The sequence below is a fragment of the Engystomops pustulosus genome, chromosome 4 (assembly GCF_040894005.1).
Source record: "Engystomops pustulosus chromosome 4, aEngPut4.maternal, whole genome shotgun sequence".
NCBI classification, from domain to species: Eukaryota; Metazoa; Chordata; class Amphibia; order Anura; family Leptodactylidae; genus Engystomops; species Engystomops pustulosus.
The window spans coordinates 78,812,885-78,827,029 of NC_092414.1; the positions used below are offsets into that span (position 1 = coordinate 78,812,885).

A 14,145-nucleotide genomic window follows, 5' to 3' on the forward strand; every position below is an offset into this window, starting at 1 on the left:
AGTAAATTCGCTGCTATTGGCTCGTCTGAATTGATGAGCCAGTAGCAGCGATCATGTGGGGGGGACGTAACCCTTCTGTTCCATGGGGCAGGATGGATGGACGTCAGGAACAGCCGCCGTCTTGCCCCGATCACTGTGTCTGAACCGTGTTGGCAAGTCACTACCCGCCGCACCGTTCTATAACAACGCTCGTTGGGAATAGGCTATACAATCTTTATTTATTTTTTAAGCAATTTAGACACATAATGGCTTATTTTTTTTGCGAGATGAGATGCACTGTAAAAAAACCTTAATTTTAGTGGGTTTTTAGCTTATTGAAGCAATTTTATTAACTTTTTACGTGTGGAGGAAAATAAAATCATCAATTCTTGTTTTGGATTTTTAGCATTTTTTTGGGGGGTGTTCACTGTAGCATAACAATAATATATTATCTTTATTCTACGGATCACTACGATTACGGTGATACCTCATTTATATAGTTTATTTCATATTTGTCCAATTTTATTGAAGGAAAACTAGAATAGAAAAAATTGCATTTGTTTTAGTATTTCCATTTTTATAGCGGCATAACTATAGTATTTTTTAGTTGACGGAGCTGGTTGTAAGCTTATTTTTTGCGTGACAAGTTGTTCTTTTCATTGGTATCATATTGGTGCTTGTAACTTTTTCGGATAACTTTTTAGAACATTTTTTGTAAAGCAATTTGATAAAAAGTTTAAATTTTTGGCATGTTTTTGGGGTTTTTTTTTTACCACGTTCACCGAGGGGGTCCAATTATGATTAGGATTTATTGTACATATTGTTACGGACGCAGCGATACCAAATAAGTGGGGTATTTTTGTGATTTAGTGTTTTTTATACTTTATTACTTGTGTACAGGGAAATGTGGTGTTTGGGGGGACTTTCACTTTCTTTTATTATTTATTTTTATTTAAAAAAAACCTTTATTTATTTATTTTTACTTTTTTTACAGTTACTGCCATCTAAGCTTGAACAAGTGATCTTCTGATCACTTGTTCAAGCATTTTTACAGGTTACACAGTGCAATACAGACGTATTGCACTGTGTAATGTAAGACACTGAGCATGCTGCGCATGCCCAGTGTCTTGCAGCCGGGTCCTGCCAGGAGGCAGGGACCCGGCACCGGGATGAAGATCTCGCAGCCCCGGGCACCGGCAGTCCCGGGGCTGCGATCGGAGCAGCGGACCCCCCCGGTAAGCGCCGCGGGGGGGTCCGATTCCCTCTTCTTAAACTTTAAATGCCTCTAACACGCCGCGGTCAGCGCGACCGCGGCGTGTTAGGGGTTAACACCCGCGATCGGAGAAATCTCCGATCGCGGGTGTTAGGGGCAGGTGTCGGCTATGATATATAGCTGACACCCGCAGCTTCTGGCCCCGGCTCCGTTCAGGAGCCGGGGCCAGAAGCATGACGTAATAGTACTGCATTTTGCGGGAACGCACCTCCCGCCATGCAGTACTATTACGTCAAATGTCGGGAAGGGGTTAATATCTAAAATAAAAAAATAGCTTTTAAAGTTTCCTTACACTTTATTAAGTCATGACGATTACAAACGATACATGACTATGGCTTATAATTCTGTAAGTAATAAACTAGCAATATTTGCAGTAAACCGTAAAACAATAATCTCCTAAGCCTCCTGGGTCCAAGTGTGACCACACCTTACTGGGCAATCACATTTAATTAAATTCATTTGCCATATGTAAAGATTTCTTCGATTGGATGTTATTAAAAAAAATGTTCCTGTGTGAAGATAATTTCTCATAAATGTAGTCATGTTGTCCTGTAGAAACAAGATGGCTTCCTCGGATACGACCACCTCACATTTTTCCAGCAGTGGCCGGACATGCACTATTGAGTCCTGCCTGACCACATGGCTTCAGCGATCATTACCACAGGATGGCTTTGGGACCTGCAGTAACTCCAGGACATTTCATATACAAAAACCTTTTGTTTCTTTGTGCAATCCCTCCAGCAGAGGTGACCGTATCCAAGGACACAGTCTTGTTTTTAAGGGACCATATGACTACATTTATGAGAAATTATCTTCTAACAGGAAGATTCTTTATAACATGTAATTGAAGAAATGTGTATATATGGCAGATTAATCAAACTGAATGTTAATGCCCTTTAAGTATGCACTCAAGCTTTCTCTCTCCATAGCTTGGACTAGAGCGCGCCACATGAGCAGATTTCTTGGAGTAGCAAATTGTGAATCGTAAGAAAGAGGTGGAATATGTGGAGCACAGTCAAGACTAAAGCAGAGTTCTGAGGAGAAGCAAGAGATGAAACAAGTGTCAGGGAGACACGGGGTCCCAATGTCTAGATCTTAGATCCAGAATAGAAGTGTGCATATACATGATATCAGGTAATAAATATCTTCACAGAAATGTGTTCTGTTGTAGCTACAAATTGAAGCAAAGATTTCAAATAAATAGTGTATGTGTCTTGAGTGGCCATCACACAGTATGCAGCACATTTAGCTAATTAGCATGAGTCTTAAATCTGCTTTTAAATAGTCACATAGATGTACTGAAGTTTTGGATATGTTTGGTTACATTTGGTTAAACATTTTGTGTAACCAAAGACTGTTAAGTCCCAAACAGCACTAGTTTATTAGAAGACCACTGTTATTTACTGATGTCATTCTGAATTCTCATATATACCACCACAATACTTCTCTTGTGTCTATGAATAGTTTCTAGGGCTTTCAACATGAAAAAATCACTATGCAACTCAACATGGCTCTATAGTGTTTCCATTGTCTCCATGACTACTGCTTGTATTCTTATGGAATTTCCATTAAAATGAGTCCTGATTTTCTTCTCCAAAGATTGTTTGCAGAAGGGGAGAGATTGCAAAGACATAGAGCCAAGATCTTTAGACAATCTTCAATTAAAAGACTGGTTCTCCTCGGTTACCATTGCCTACTGCACTTATAGAGCAGGAAGCACTACACTTTAGTGAAACAGAAGTCCACAATATACAAACCCACCACCCAACCCAACTACTTACACAGTCAAGACTTATTTACTACAACATTAATCCATTAATATTAGATAACCACCTTTAAATAGTCTTACATTGTACCTCAAAGTTTTTTCCGTTCTTAAATTTAATTAGAATTAAGATTTTTTTTGACTGTTATTGTTTTGGAGTTCACTGCAAAGACCACAGAACTTTCTGTCACCAGATATTGTAATAGCTTATTCTTTAAACAACTTCATGTCTTTATTGAAAGTATAAAAAGTTAAAGTATAGGTACATTGGTTCCGTTGCTGGGTCGTTGATCCAGGCATTCATTCTGATTGCCATAATCTATATTCATTTCTGTCATTAGATTGCACTACATCTGTGCAGCTACACAATTTTTCATTTTTATTTTATTCATACCATCTGAATATAAGACTCACAGAACAAATGGAAGTTAATGAAATAAATATACTCAAGGTGTTTTCCTGTAAAATAAGCCAATATGAGTTCTTTATTGTCAGCTAGCGTACACGGCCAAAGAGCTGTCATACTGACAATGTGTCCTAGAACAAGATGATTGTTAAAATATACATACTGAGGAAAACTATTAATGATTAAGAGTCTATTACAGCAAGTTTTCTCCTGTTCATAAGCGTCTGAGTTATTTGATGGTAATTGGAATATACTGAATATGACATGGAGCATTATATACTCATAACTCAGTAGATATTGTCAGTCAAGTCTTTCTATGTTAGTTTGACTGCATCCATTCTTTGTTTTGACAAGACTATTCCCAAGAAAATTAAACTGCGCTACAGAAAATATTTTTACCTTTCAAATCATTATTACAGTATGTAGGAGAAAATTCATATTAAAGCTCCCAATTGAAGTTTGAGTTTACAAGATTCTGTTTTACTGTCAGATTACGATGTAAATGGTTGTTCAAACATATTCAGAGGACACAGAATGCAGATATTTTACATCAAATCAGATTTTGGGGACATATATTGCAAAGTTCCTCCTTTTACGATAATAGGGGTCCCATTATCACTAATGGTTGCTCCTAAAACTATGCTCAACAATTTCTGACACTACCAGACACGCTTGAACTGCTGCTCCATCAATTAGGGAAGGACCCCAGTACTCTGGATTGCAGGAGGCCCTGTTCTCATGATACTGGGGTCTCAGCAGTCAGCCCATCACTAACCAGCTAGTTCTCCCCCATCCTGTGGATCGAGGACACCAGGGGCGTAACTACAGTGGTAGCAGCCATAGCAGCGTCTATGGGGCTCACAGTATCTGGGGTATTTGGTGTGCATATGCTGTATTTGTGATGTGTATATGCTCTAAATGTGTATGTGCTGTGTATATACTGTATGTCTGTGTTTATGGTGTGTATACACTGTATGTATATTTTTACAGGGTAAGGGGCCCCATTCAGAAGTTCACTATGGGGCCCTTCCTCTCCTAGGTCAGCCACTGGTGGACACTGTAACTTAAAAGGTTCCTAACCACAAATCTTTCCACCAGAGCATTAGCAGGTTCATAATAATGATCTCATTTATTTTGGAAAAACACTATGTACAATAAATTCAAATATCTGTTCTGTTTACCACCTACTATCTCAAATGCCAGAGAACATAGCTATTTGCTTCTGGTTCAGAAAAGATGATTTGTGTGTTTGCTTGGTGTTTTACCCTCACTGATTGTTAAATGACCTTTTGTATGGCAATAGTTTTAACCTGGAAAACATTTTTAATGGTACAAAACCCCATCCAGCTTCCACTATTCTCAATAAATCATTGCTAATCTTTTGGATCTCTGCAGTCTCATGGGAATTGTCTGCTTCACCAATAAAGAGTAAAAACCTACCATTACTACTTGGTAGTAAAACTATCCTGAAACAAATTTAGGTTGTATGCCAATAGCTAAAAGCCTGATCAAATTTGATTTTATTGCATGCTCATTAAAGGTTATGTTCCTATATTTTCACTATGCTGATATGATATTCTATCCTGGAGCAATTCCAATTGGGTTCCCCACTGTAAAATAGGTGGTTCTTGGCTGTAGCAGACAGCCTGGCATTGCCCAATTGACAGAAGAGTGCCAAAAATATTGACATTGACTGCTCTGAAATTGTTTGGGTCAGAGAATATTTTGAAAGCTCCTGTTTTGGCAAAACTATTCAAAGAAAAAAAGTTATTTGTTCTGCTAAATAGTTTACAAGGAAAACAAAAGTTTTGTTTTTTAACTGAAGTGCAGTAGAACAAAACTGATAGATTGTTTAACTGGAAGATATGAATCTGCAAAGAGATATTTAAGCGACCATTTCCTTTAATCAAAATGGGCCTCTTACTTGTTCTCTGACAACATTATACACCAGATTTCCTTTTAATATGCTATGGCAGTGCTTCTGTTCATTCATTATTAATGTACTTTATTAGACCTGCCTCCCAATATGTCACTGAAATATTTATTTATTATTTCATTCAAATTATGTAATTTAATTCATGAAGCGAGTTATCCAGCCATTACCATTGCCTGGGGAAAATTCCCTCCTGTAGATTAGTGTGGATTTCTTGTTAATCTGCCGGATTTTGAAAATATCCACATGAAAATAGATTTGCTTGGAGATGAAGACATATTGTGAAATTAAAAAGCTAATTTACCTGAAAGTGTGTTAGATACATTGTACAGGTTATTTGACATACTTACTTTGTGAGCGCTTGTCTTCAGTATAAAATCAGCAATGTATATTGCCAATTTCTGTGTTCTCTGATATTTTATTCAGCGGTTTCTAACTCATGTTGGTCTAACAGATGTTGGATTTTCAGAGGTGACAAACACTAATGGCAACCATTAAAATGCCAATAGGGGCTGCCACTCAGCTTTTCAATGGCCCTAAATAGCATATAAATCTCCATTGCTATGAAGAAATATATCTCACTGGTACTGCTTGTCTGTGCCAGTCCTTCTTAGTCATTCTGGCATTCTACTAATAAATGGGGGTGCTCAGGATGAGCAGTGCTCTAGGTTATTCTAAAATGAAGAATATAGATGTAAACCTATGACAACTCAGATAAGATAACAAAAGTCTTGAAAAAGTCTTAAAAAGGAAGAGCACACACTTTTCTTGTTTTTTTTAATTTTGTGTTTCATGTTTTAATTAAAACTGAAATGAAAAAAATAAATACCTGTTAAAAGGGCATATGGTAAGGGTTTGTATTTGTAAGATCACAAAGAAGATATCAATTATATGTCCCATTCCATCTGCCTAGATTGCATGGATATTCTCATGTTCTTAAAGTGTAGCTAAACTTTTGAAAAAAAAAAGATAAATTGGTAGTGCATGATGATATTTATTTTTGTATCTGTTCTTGTTTCTTTCTTTTTCCCTCACCTTTCTTCCTTATTTAAGCAGTTTCTATAAATTAAATCCCGCTCTCTATACACTACTGCCAGTTGATCAGATAATGTTCCTTATGATTTTAACTCTTGACATACAGTGTCACAGTCACTCTTCTTTAAGAGCTGAATCATCAAGGGAAATATGTTGTAGGTATGAAAGAGTCAATTATTAGTCTTCTTATCTGCCTGTGGTGGACAGAGCTCTCAATTCTTTCAGATACACTGCTCACTGCAAAATAAAAGTGAGGCAAGAAAAAACAGAAAATCTTCTTTGCTGAAGAAAGTATATTATAAAGTCTACTATTATCACCTGCACTATTCATTTCTGAAATAAAAAGCCTCATGGTTTAGTTACATTTTAAACAATAAATTGGCAGCAGCATGAGATGTAATGGATGGCTAAATCATCCCTCCTTGATGTAAATCATGAGTTTTTTTTCACATAATCATTTGACACCTTTTAGCTTGCATGTCTAGAGCTAAAGAAGACTATTGGACACAACATACAATAAAATATTCATTTACATTTTCCCCGGGGAGAGGTAATGGAGAATGATCAGGATATAACCTAGTTAATGGAAATTTACAACTGGTTTATAGCTGTATTAACAGTTAATGTTGCTAGTGTCACCTAGTGTCATGACCCCCCCCCCCCATCCAAGCACTTAAGCTTCTCCAAATAAGTAAACTCCAAATAAGACTTTTTAATTTTGGACCTTTTTAGAGCAATTATTTAAACAACACCTATGGGTCCTGATACTTAAATGACTTAGCCTGACTCTGTCAGATAACCTTTATCTACTGTCTGACTTATTGCTTGAATTGTTGGAGCACATGGCTAGTTCTTGTCAGGCATCTAAATCTATTAAGAGAGAAACACCAAGGCACTGAAATCATGAAATAATTCTATATAATAAGTTAATAAGTATAATAAATTCTATAATAAGTCCTATGTAGTAACTAGGTAGCAAAGGAATAACTAATGGCCTTAGACTCTGGGATTTCATTGTCAAGCTCCCTCCCCCCAAACTTCATCAATTACTATAACACTCAATGCAATAATTATAACGACTCCAACACAATGAATGTTTAGTAGATTTCAATAGAAATCTAAGCGATAGACAATTAGTATGCTCAGCATGCCTCAGACTCTTAAAGTTTTGCAATAAAGAGCAAATATATTTCAAGTTAATAATGTGAGTTTCACAGTAAACATTCATCCTAGATTTATTTATTTATGGTTGTAGATGTGCGACGGAAAATATAAGATTAGCTTTGATCCCACAATTACTATTCTAAATATATTCCATAATAATAGCCTGCCTGATGCAGACTACATATTTCTTTATGCTGTTCTCCACTTCAATGTTATAAAACAAATTCAATCAGAATATTTTTTTGAGATGGGGTGGATTATGTGAATATAACTAGTTATCAGAAATCTTCATAGCTACACTTTTATGGGCCCTCATGGCGAAGTTACTAAATGTTGATAAAAGAAAATGAGGGCGATCGATGTTGACCCCTATCTTTACAAGATGCTATACTATTGCAATGAAAAGATGGAGCAGTGGACCTCTGCTATATGTTCTATATGTATGTATATTAGTTTCCTGGTGATTGACTAATGTGTGTTAGTGTATTTTTTTATAATAATGTATTTAATATTACCCAGCTTTACTACTTGGGTAGCAACACACTATTTATAGGCCGTTTTCCATAGTAACCAGATATTTTCATCTTTGTAGCTGATGGAGATTGCCACTGTTTAATTCTTTCTAATGTCAGACAATAACCTGTTCGGTATACTTTTGTAAATATACAATATAATATTCAGGTGCAACTTTAATAAAAAATATTAAATACAGCTTTTTTTACGTGCAACATCATTCGAACTTTATGTGATTGTTAGCTGAGGGCTGTACTAAGAATTTGTCAGTTCCATAGACAGAAGTGGATCTCTCAGTATATTCAAACTCCTTCTCACATAATTCTAATGATTTTTGGGGGAGGTTTTAGAGATGTTACGATTTTCACTTATCTACAGGATAGGGGATAAATAGTATTTGGGGAAAACATTGTTACTGTTACTAAAGATGGGCCTTTCCTTAAAGGGAGCCTGTCACCAGGTTTTACCCCGTTAAACTACTAGTCCCGTCCGGAAGAGTATGAAATGCCCTTTCAAGAATGAGCCCTTTTATATGAAATCTTACCCATTTACCTATAAAAATAGGTACCCAAAGTCAGGCAAATATGACTCTTATTACCTCATTTGCATATAAAATGATTCAAGTTTAGTGGTTGGCGTGGTAGTGTGCCTTCAGAAGCCGCTATCTTTGGTCTTTTAGTACCTAGAAACATGCTTTTTGTGCCATATTAATAATAAGAATCACATCTTTCAGATCTTTCCAGGATTATGGCTTTGTGATCTACAAAACCAGAGATACAAATAATTATTATACAGACAGCTAAAGACACTGGGGGTCATTTACTTACCCGGTCCTGTCGCGATCCAGCAGCGTGTTCTCCGATGAGGATTCGGGTCTTCTGGCGATTCACTAAGGTTGTGTGCCCGATGTCCACCAGGTGTCGCTGCTGCGCTGAGTTCCGCCGGAGTTCACCAACCTATTCCTGGTGCATGTGAGTGATTGATTTTGCGACACAATTAGTTTTTTAAATTCCGTCAGGTTTTCCAACGGCTACACCCCCCCATTTCTGTCGCGTGAAAGCCAGCGCAATTGCGCTGAAATCTGATCACATCCAAAATCCTGGCAGAATTCGTCGCAAAACGGAAAAAGTCGGGAAACCCGATGAAACTGCGGCCGCGGAGCCCTTAGTAAATGAGCCCCACTGTTGTAAATGCAATCTACACATTAGGATCCAGTTCCTGCCTATTTCTTAACTGCCTGTATGTCCAATTCTGTAGCTCACAGAACCATAAGCATTATGGTTTCTGAAAGATGATATTCTTATCTTTAATAAGATATGAATTGCTTGTTTCTAGGAACTATATTACCAACGATACAGGCTTCTGAACTGCCACTAACCCTTAAACCACCTGACTAAGCTCATGTGAAAATGGGATTAGAAGAGTCATATTTGCCTGACTATAAAGGAGATTTTTTTTATAGCTAAACGTGTGAGATTTCACACCAAAGAGGGAATTTAGAAAGGACATTTCATTACAGGAGACCTGCAGTTTAGTGGGTTAGGACCTGGAGACAGGTTCCCTTTAATGAAGCAGATTTTTTTGTGTTTGGATGGTATAACCCATTCGGTTGAGTTGTACTCCTGAACATTTTCTCATAGTTTTAAATGAAATTTTATGTAGTAAAATGGTTTGCTCACCTTGCGGCACTCTTATCCAAACAAATGAACTTGCATTTATCTTACACAGTTTTCAGGACAGTATTTTAAGTAACAATTAAGAAAACTAAACCTATTTATCTCATTCATTTTTGCTTACATATAGGACATGCTTAATAAAAATCTGACTGACAGGACAATCATCTATGTTACTGTTGATAACAGTGTATTGCTATCCCTCAGTAACTCTATATTGTTCTTGAAAAAGAGCCACACCTTATAAAAATACTCGACTGCTACGCTTGAGTAAGCAACGCTGTTTAGAATGGTTTGTTAGATTTACAGCCAAGGAGTTTCCTGCTCTGTAGTTCACAGTGTGTGCAGACAGTTGATGTACTTTGGTACTAGACTGCAGAGCTTACATCCTTCAGTCTTCTGACATAGGGAAGATGTATGAATATCCTGAATCAAGCAAGGTATGACTTTTTATGTTCTTCAGGGTCTTCTGAACACGGTATATTTGTGGACTTAAAATTCATTGGGTTTCCACAGATCTACTCTTATAGATGTTAAGATAGTTGTGTCTCAACTTCATCGTAATCTTGTCAAGAGAAATTTGTTTGTAAGTGCACTAATAGATTTGTCAGATATGTTAACTTTGTCAGAGACAGTGTTTGATAATTCTTTAGACCATAAATGTGAAGGGATCCTCCTTAGATGCTACTTTGTAATGTTTCTGTACAATATTATGTGTCGTAATTTATCTACTGCTCTTCCTCTCGGCTATAACAGAAACACTATCATCATTCATATTACTTGTCTCCTATAGTATTCAAACTCATTTGGCTCTTTTTTTTCTTTTTACACTTTCAAACTTTTACATTTTAGATAGATTTAGTTTAGGATGTATTTGACATTCAAACTCTCATATTCTTGCAGTTTTGCATAAACTGTATGATATCCCTTGCCTCTGATGAGAATTTGGGTATCAAAGGCCAATGCAAAGCACCTCATTTATATGATAATTACATATAAGCAGTGGCTAGTGATTCACGATTCAAGTCATTTGGTCCTTTGGGACTTGTATGTTTACCAGACAGCAAGTATGTGATTATGTCGTGCTAATTAGTTTCCAGGTGACTGGAAAAATGAGCCCACATTCAATAATTGTATACTCGATAGGTCCATTTCCTAGTAACAAAGTTAATTCTAATTGAATAAGTAATCCTCATTGAGTCAAATGAATGTGATTATGTATAAAACACTTCTTTTTGCATAGTTACAAGATGAAAATTATGTTAAATCTTTTTTTGGTAATTGCTTTGCCATTGTAACAATTACCATAACTGACATTTATTATATATATATATAGATATATATATATTTACATATATATATATATATATATATATATATATATATATATATATATACGGAATTTATAAGGAATATATATGGAATATATATATTCCGTATACATTTTCTATATAAATAGATATTGAATCTGTGTGAAAAATATCTTACAAAAAAAAAACTGAATGGTTGTGAAATATGAGGATACTGAGTAATACAGTCAAGTGCACAGCATAATCAGATTTTCAGATTGGCTGATATTTTACAGATGCGCCCCTTGCCTTCACCTGAGCCGCAGTAATTTATTTTGATACAACATGGTGTGCTTGGTTGCTAAAATCTACACAGCAATATGGTTGACTGAAGCAGGCCAATCCATTGTCACTATTCACAATGTTTACTGTGAAAAAATATAACACCAATGTGCCTGTATATCCCAGTGAAATGAGGATAAATGGTGTCCTCTCTGTAGGAGAGCTTTTGTGAATTCTGAGCATGCAATCAAGGTGGCATGAATTATGGCCTTTCCAGATTGGGAGAAGAGCTACCCTATCTAGGAAAAAAAGAATTAATGGGTATGTTACAGCTGGGTTCAGATGAGAATGGAGACAAGTTCAAGTATAAAAAAATGTGTATTTCCATCACGTAGAAAACATATAATCCTCGGTTAAAGCTGTAGAAGTAATTTTAGTTGCATGGTTTAAAAGAGAAAAATAAATTATGTGTAAATACAGTATTTTTAATTTCTGGTCTAATCAAGAGTTTAGTGCATTAGAGTCTTAATGACAAGGCCAGTGCAACTGATGCAGCATTGTGGTAAAAAATCTAGAGATGAACCCTCTTTTCCCAATCCAGCTCCAGGCAAAGTAACCCTCAAAACTAATTATATTTTCATAAACTGTCATTAGAAAGTATTGCCCCTATCCCTTCATTGTCTCTCTACATGCCTGTAAACATAAAGAGGACCTGTCACCCAAAAAAAATTCATTAGGAGCTGCTTGCTAAAGTAGGCAGTGATAAACTGCTACCTTTATCAGAACCCTCAGATAAAGTAAGCAGACACTGCAGTACCCTACAACAGGAATTCCAGAGCGAGCTAGCAGCGTTCCAGCAAATTTATGAGGGGATAGTCCGAGGAGGCGGTGACTGCGGCATGAAGCCCGGCAGTCACCACTGGCCTATGGCATGGGAGGGGTGGTCTAGGGAAGAAACCTTGGACCCCTTCATGAATACGCCGAACCGCTGTGAGGTACTAAAGCTGTATGCAAAGCTGTCTGCCTCTATGTACTTCCTGGTGCTGGCCGTCCCGCCCTCTGCAGCCTTTGTGTGTATTCAACTTCTCTAGGATGCATCCATGTGTATAGCAGAGCATATCAGGCACTTGTGTAGCTGATGTCTGTGTCTCTCACATGTCTATAGCAGAACATGTCAGGTGCTTGTGTAGCTGATGTCAGTGTCTCTCATATGTGTATAGGAGAACACTGCTTGTCAGGTACTTGTATAGATGATGTCTGGGTCTCTCACATGTGTATAGGAGAATACAGCATGTCAGGCACTTGTGTAGCTGATGTCTGTGTCTCTCACATGTGTATAGCAGAACATGTCAGGTACTTGTGTAGCTGATGTCTGTGTCTCTCAAATGTTTATAGCAGAACATGTCAGGTGCTTGTGTAGCTGATGTGAGGGTCTCTCACATGTGTATAGGAGAATACAGCATGCCAGGTACTTGTGTAGCTGATGCCTGTGTCTCACATGTGTATAGCAGAACATGCCAGGCGCTTGTGTAGCTGATACTATACTATACATTACACACAGACATGAGCAGGTGGAGGAGAGGGGAGGGGTACAAGCAGTGACATGACTGCCTCTGACCATGTGACCAGCCTCATTTACATAATAAAGAAAATATGATTTTGTATGATTAATGTATGAATTGACTAGATTAAGGCTGTGATAGAATCCTTGTGAGCTGCTCCAATGGATAGTGTTGACAGGACTAGTGACAGAGACCTGATGACAGGTGTCCTTTAAGAGACTGAAGAGCCCACTTAATGGCCAAGCACACCCTTTCTACTATACTATAATTTTTTCACTACTACTCTATATACTAAAGAAACAGATCGAAATAACCTGCTTAAACACGATAGCTACCATGCCCCTCAGACGTTTAAAGGGATCCCGAAAGGGCAATTTATAAGAGCTCGCAGGATTTGTAGTAATGATAGTGAATATCTGATTCAGATGGAAAATTAGTTAAAAAATTTGTACAGAGAGGCTATCCGAGAAAAGAAGTAGAAAGAGTTGGCATCGAAGTTTCCCGTCTACCCAGAGACCAAGTTAGGTCATTTAAACCTAAGAATAACCAAGAGAGGATATCGTATATATCCTAATTCGATAAACATGCCCATTTGGTTAAAAAGACCATAACCAAACACTGGCCTATACTTTCCCACGATACGAAGTTTGGATCACTATTCAAAAGCTGTCCTAAATTCATTTATAAGAAAGGGCGCTCGATCGCCAATGAGTTAATTAGACCTGACATCGCAGTAAAGAAAAAAACACGACAAACGTTCTTAGCTACAAATAAAAAGGGTACATTTGCTTGCCTATCTTGTCAAAATTGTACAGGTATTATTAAAGGAGACACTTTCAACCACCCTAGGAAAGGGACACCAATACAGATTAAAGGATTTTTTACCTGTAATACTCAGTCAGTCGTGTATTTGTTAAAATGCCCGTGCGGCTTGGCATATGTAGGGCAAACAACAAGATCCATCAAAACTAGACTTAATGAACATAGATCTTTTATTAGACAGTTCCTTAGTAAAACGGAGGAGGAGCTTAAAAACGTCAGTGAAAGGGTTAAACATGAGACTGGTGTTGCCAAACACTTTCGTGAGTATTGACATAATGGGGCAGATTTATCAAGCTGCCTGAAAGTCAGAATATTTCTAGTTGCCCATGGCAACCAATCACAGCTCCCCTTTAAAATATTCATGAGCACTGGTAAAATGATAGCTGAGCTGCGATTGGTTGCCATGGGCAACTAGAAATATTCTGACTTTCAGACAGCTTGATAAATCT

At 37.2% G+C, this 14,145-nt stretch overlaps 1 protein-coding gene across 3 annotated transcripts in view; it reads left to right on the forward strand.

The window, feature by feature from the left end:
- LOC140126705 (dynein axonemal heavy chain 3-like) overlaps window positions 1–14,145 on the forward strand; it is an 883,215-nt gene that overhangs the window by 16,786 nt on the left and 852,284 nt on the right. Inside the window, exon 1 of one of the 3 annotated variants that reach the window (XM_072146466.1) lies at window positions 10,074–10,181. The exons of the other annotated variants lie outside the window; for them this stretch is intronic. Coding sequence (XP_072002567.1) covers window positions 10,155–10,181 — 27 coding nt within the window. The 5' untranslated portion in view covers window positions 10,074–10,154. Of the gene's footprint in view, window positions 1–10,073; window positions 10,182–14,145 lie in introns of those variants that run through there. 3 annotated transcript variants of the gene reach the window in all.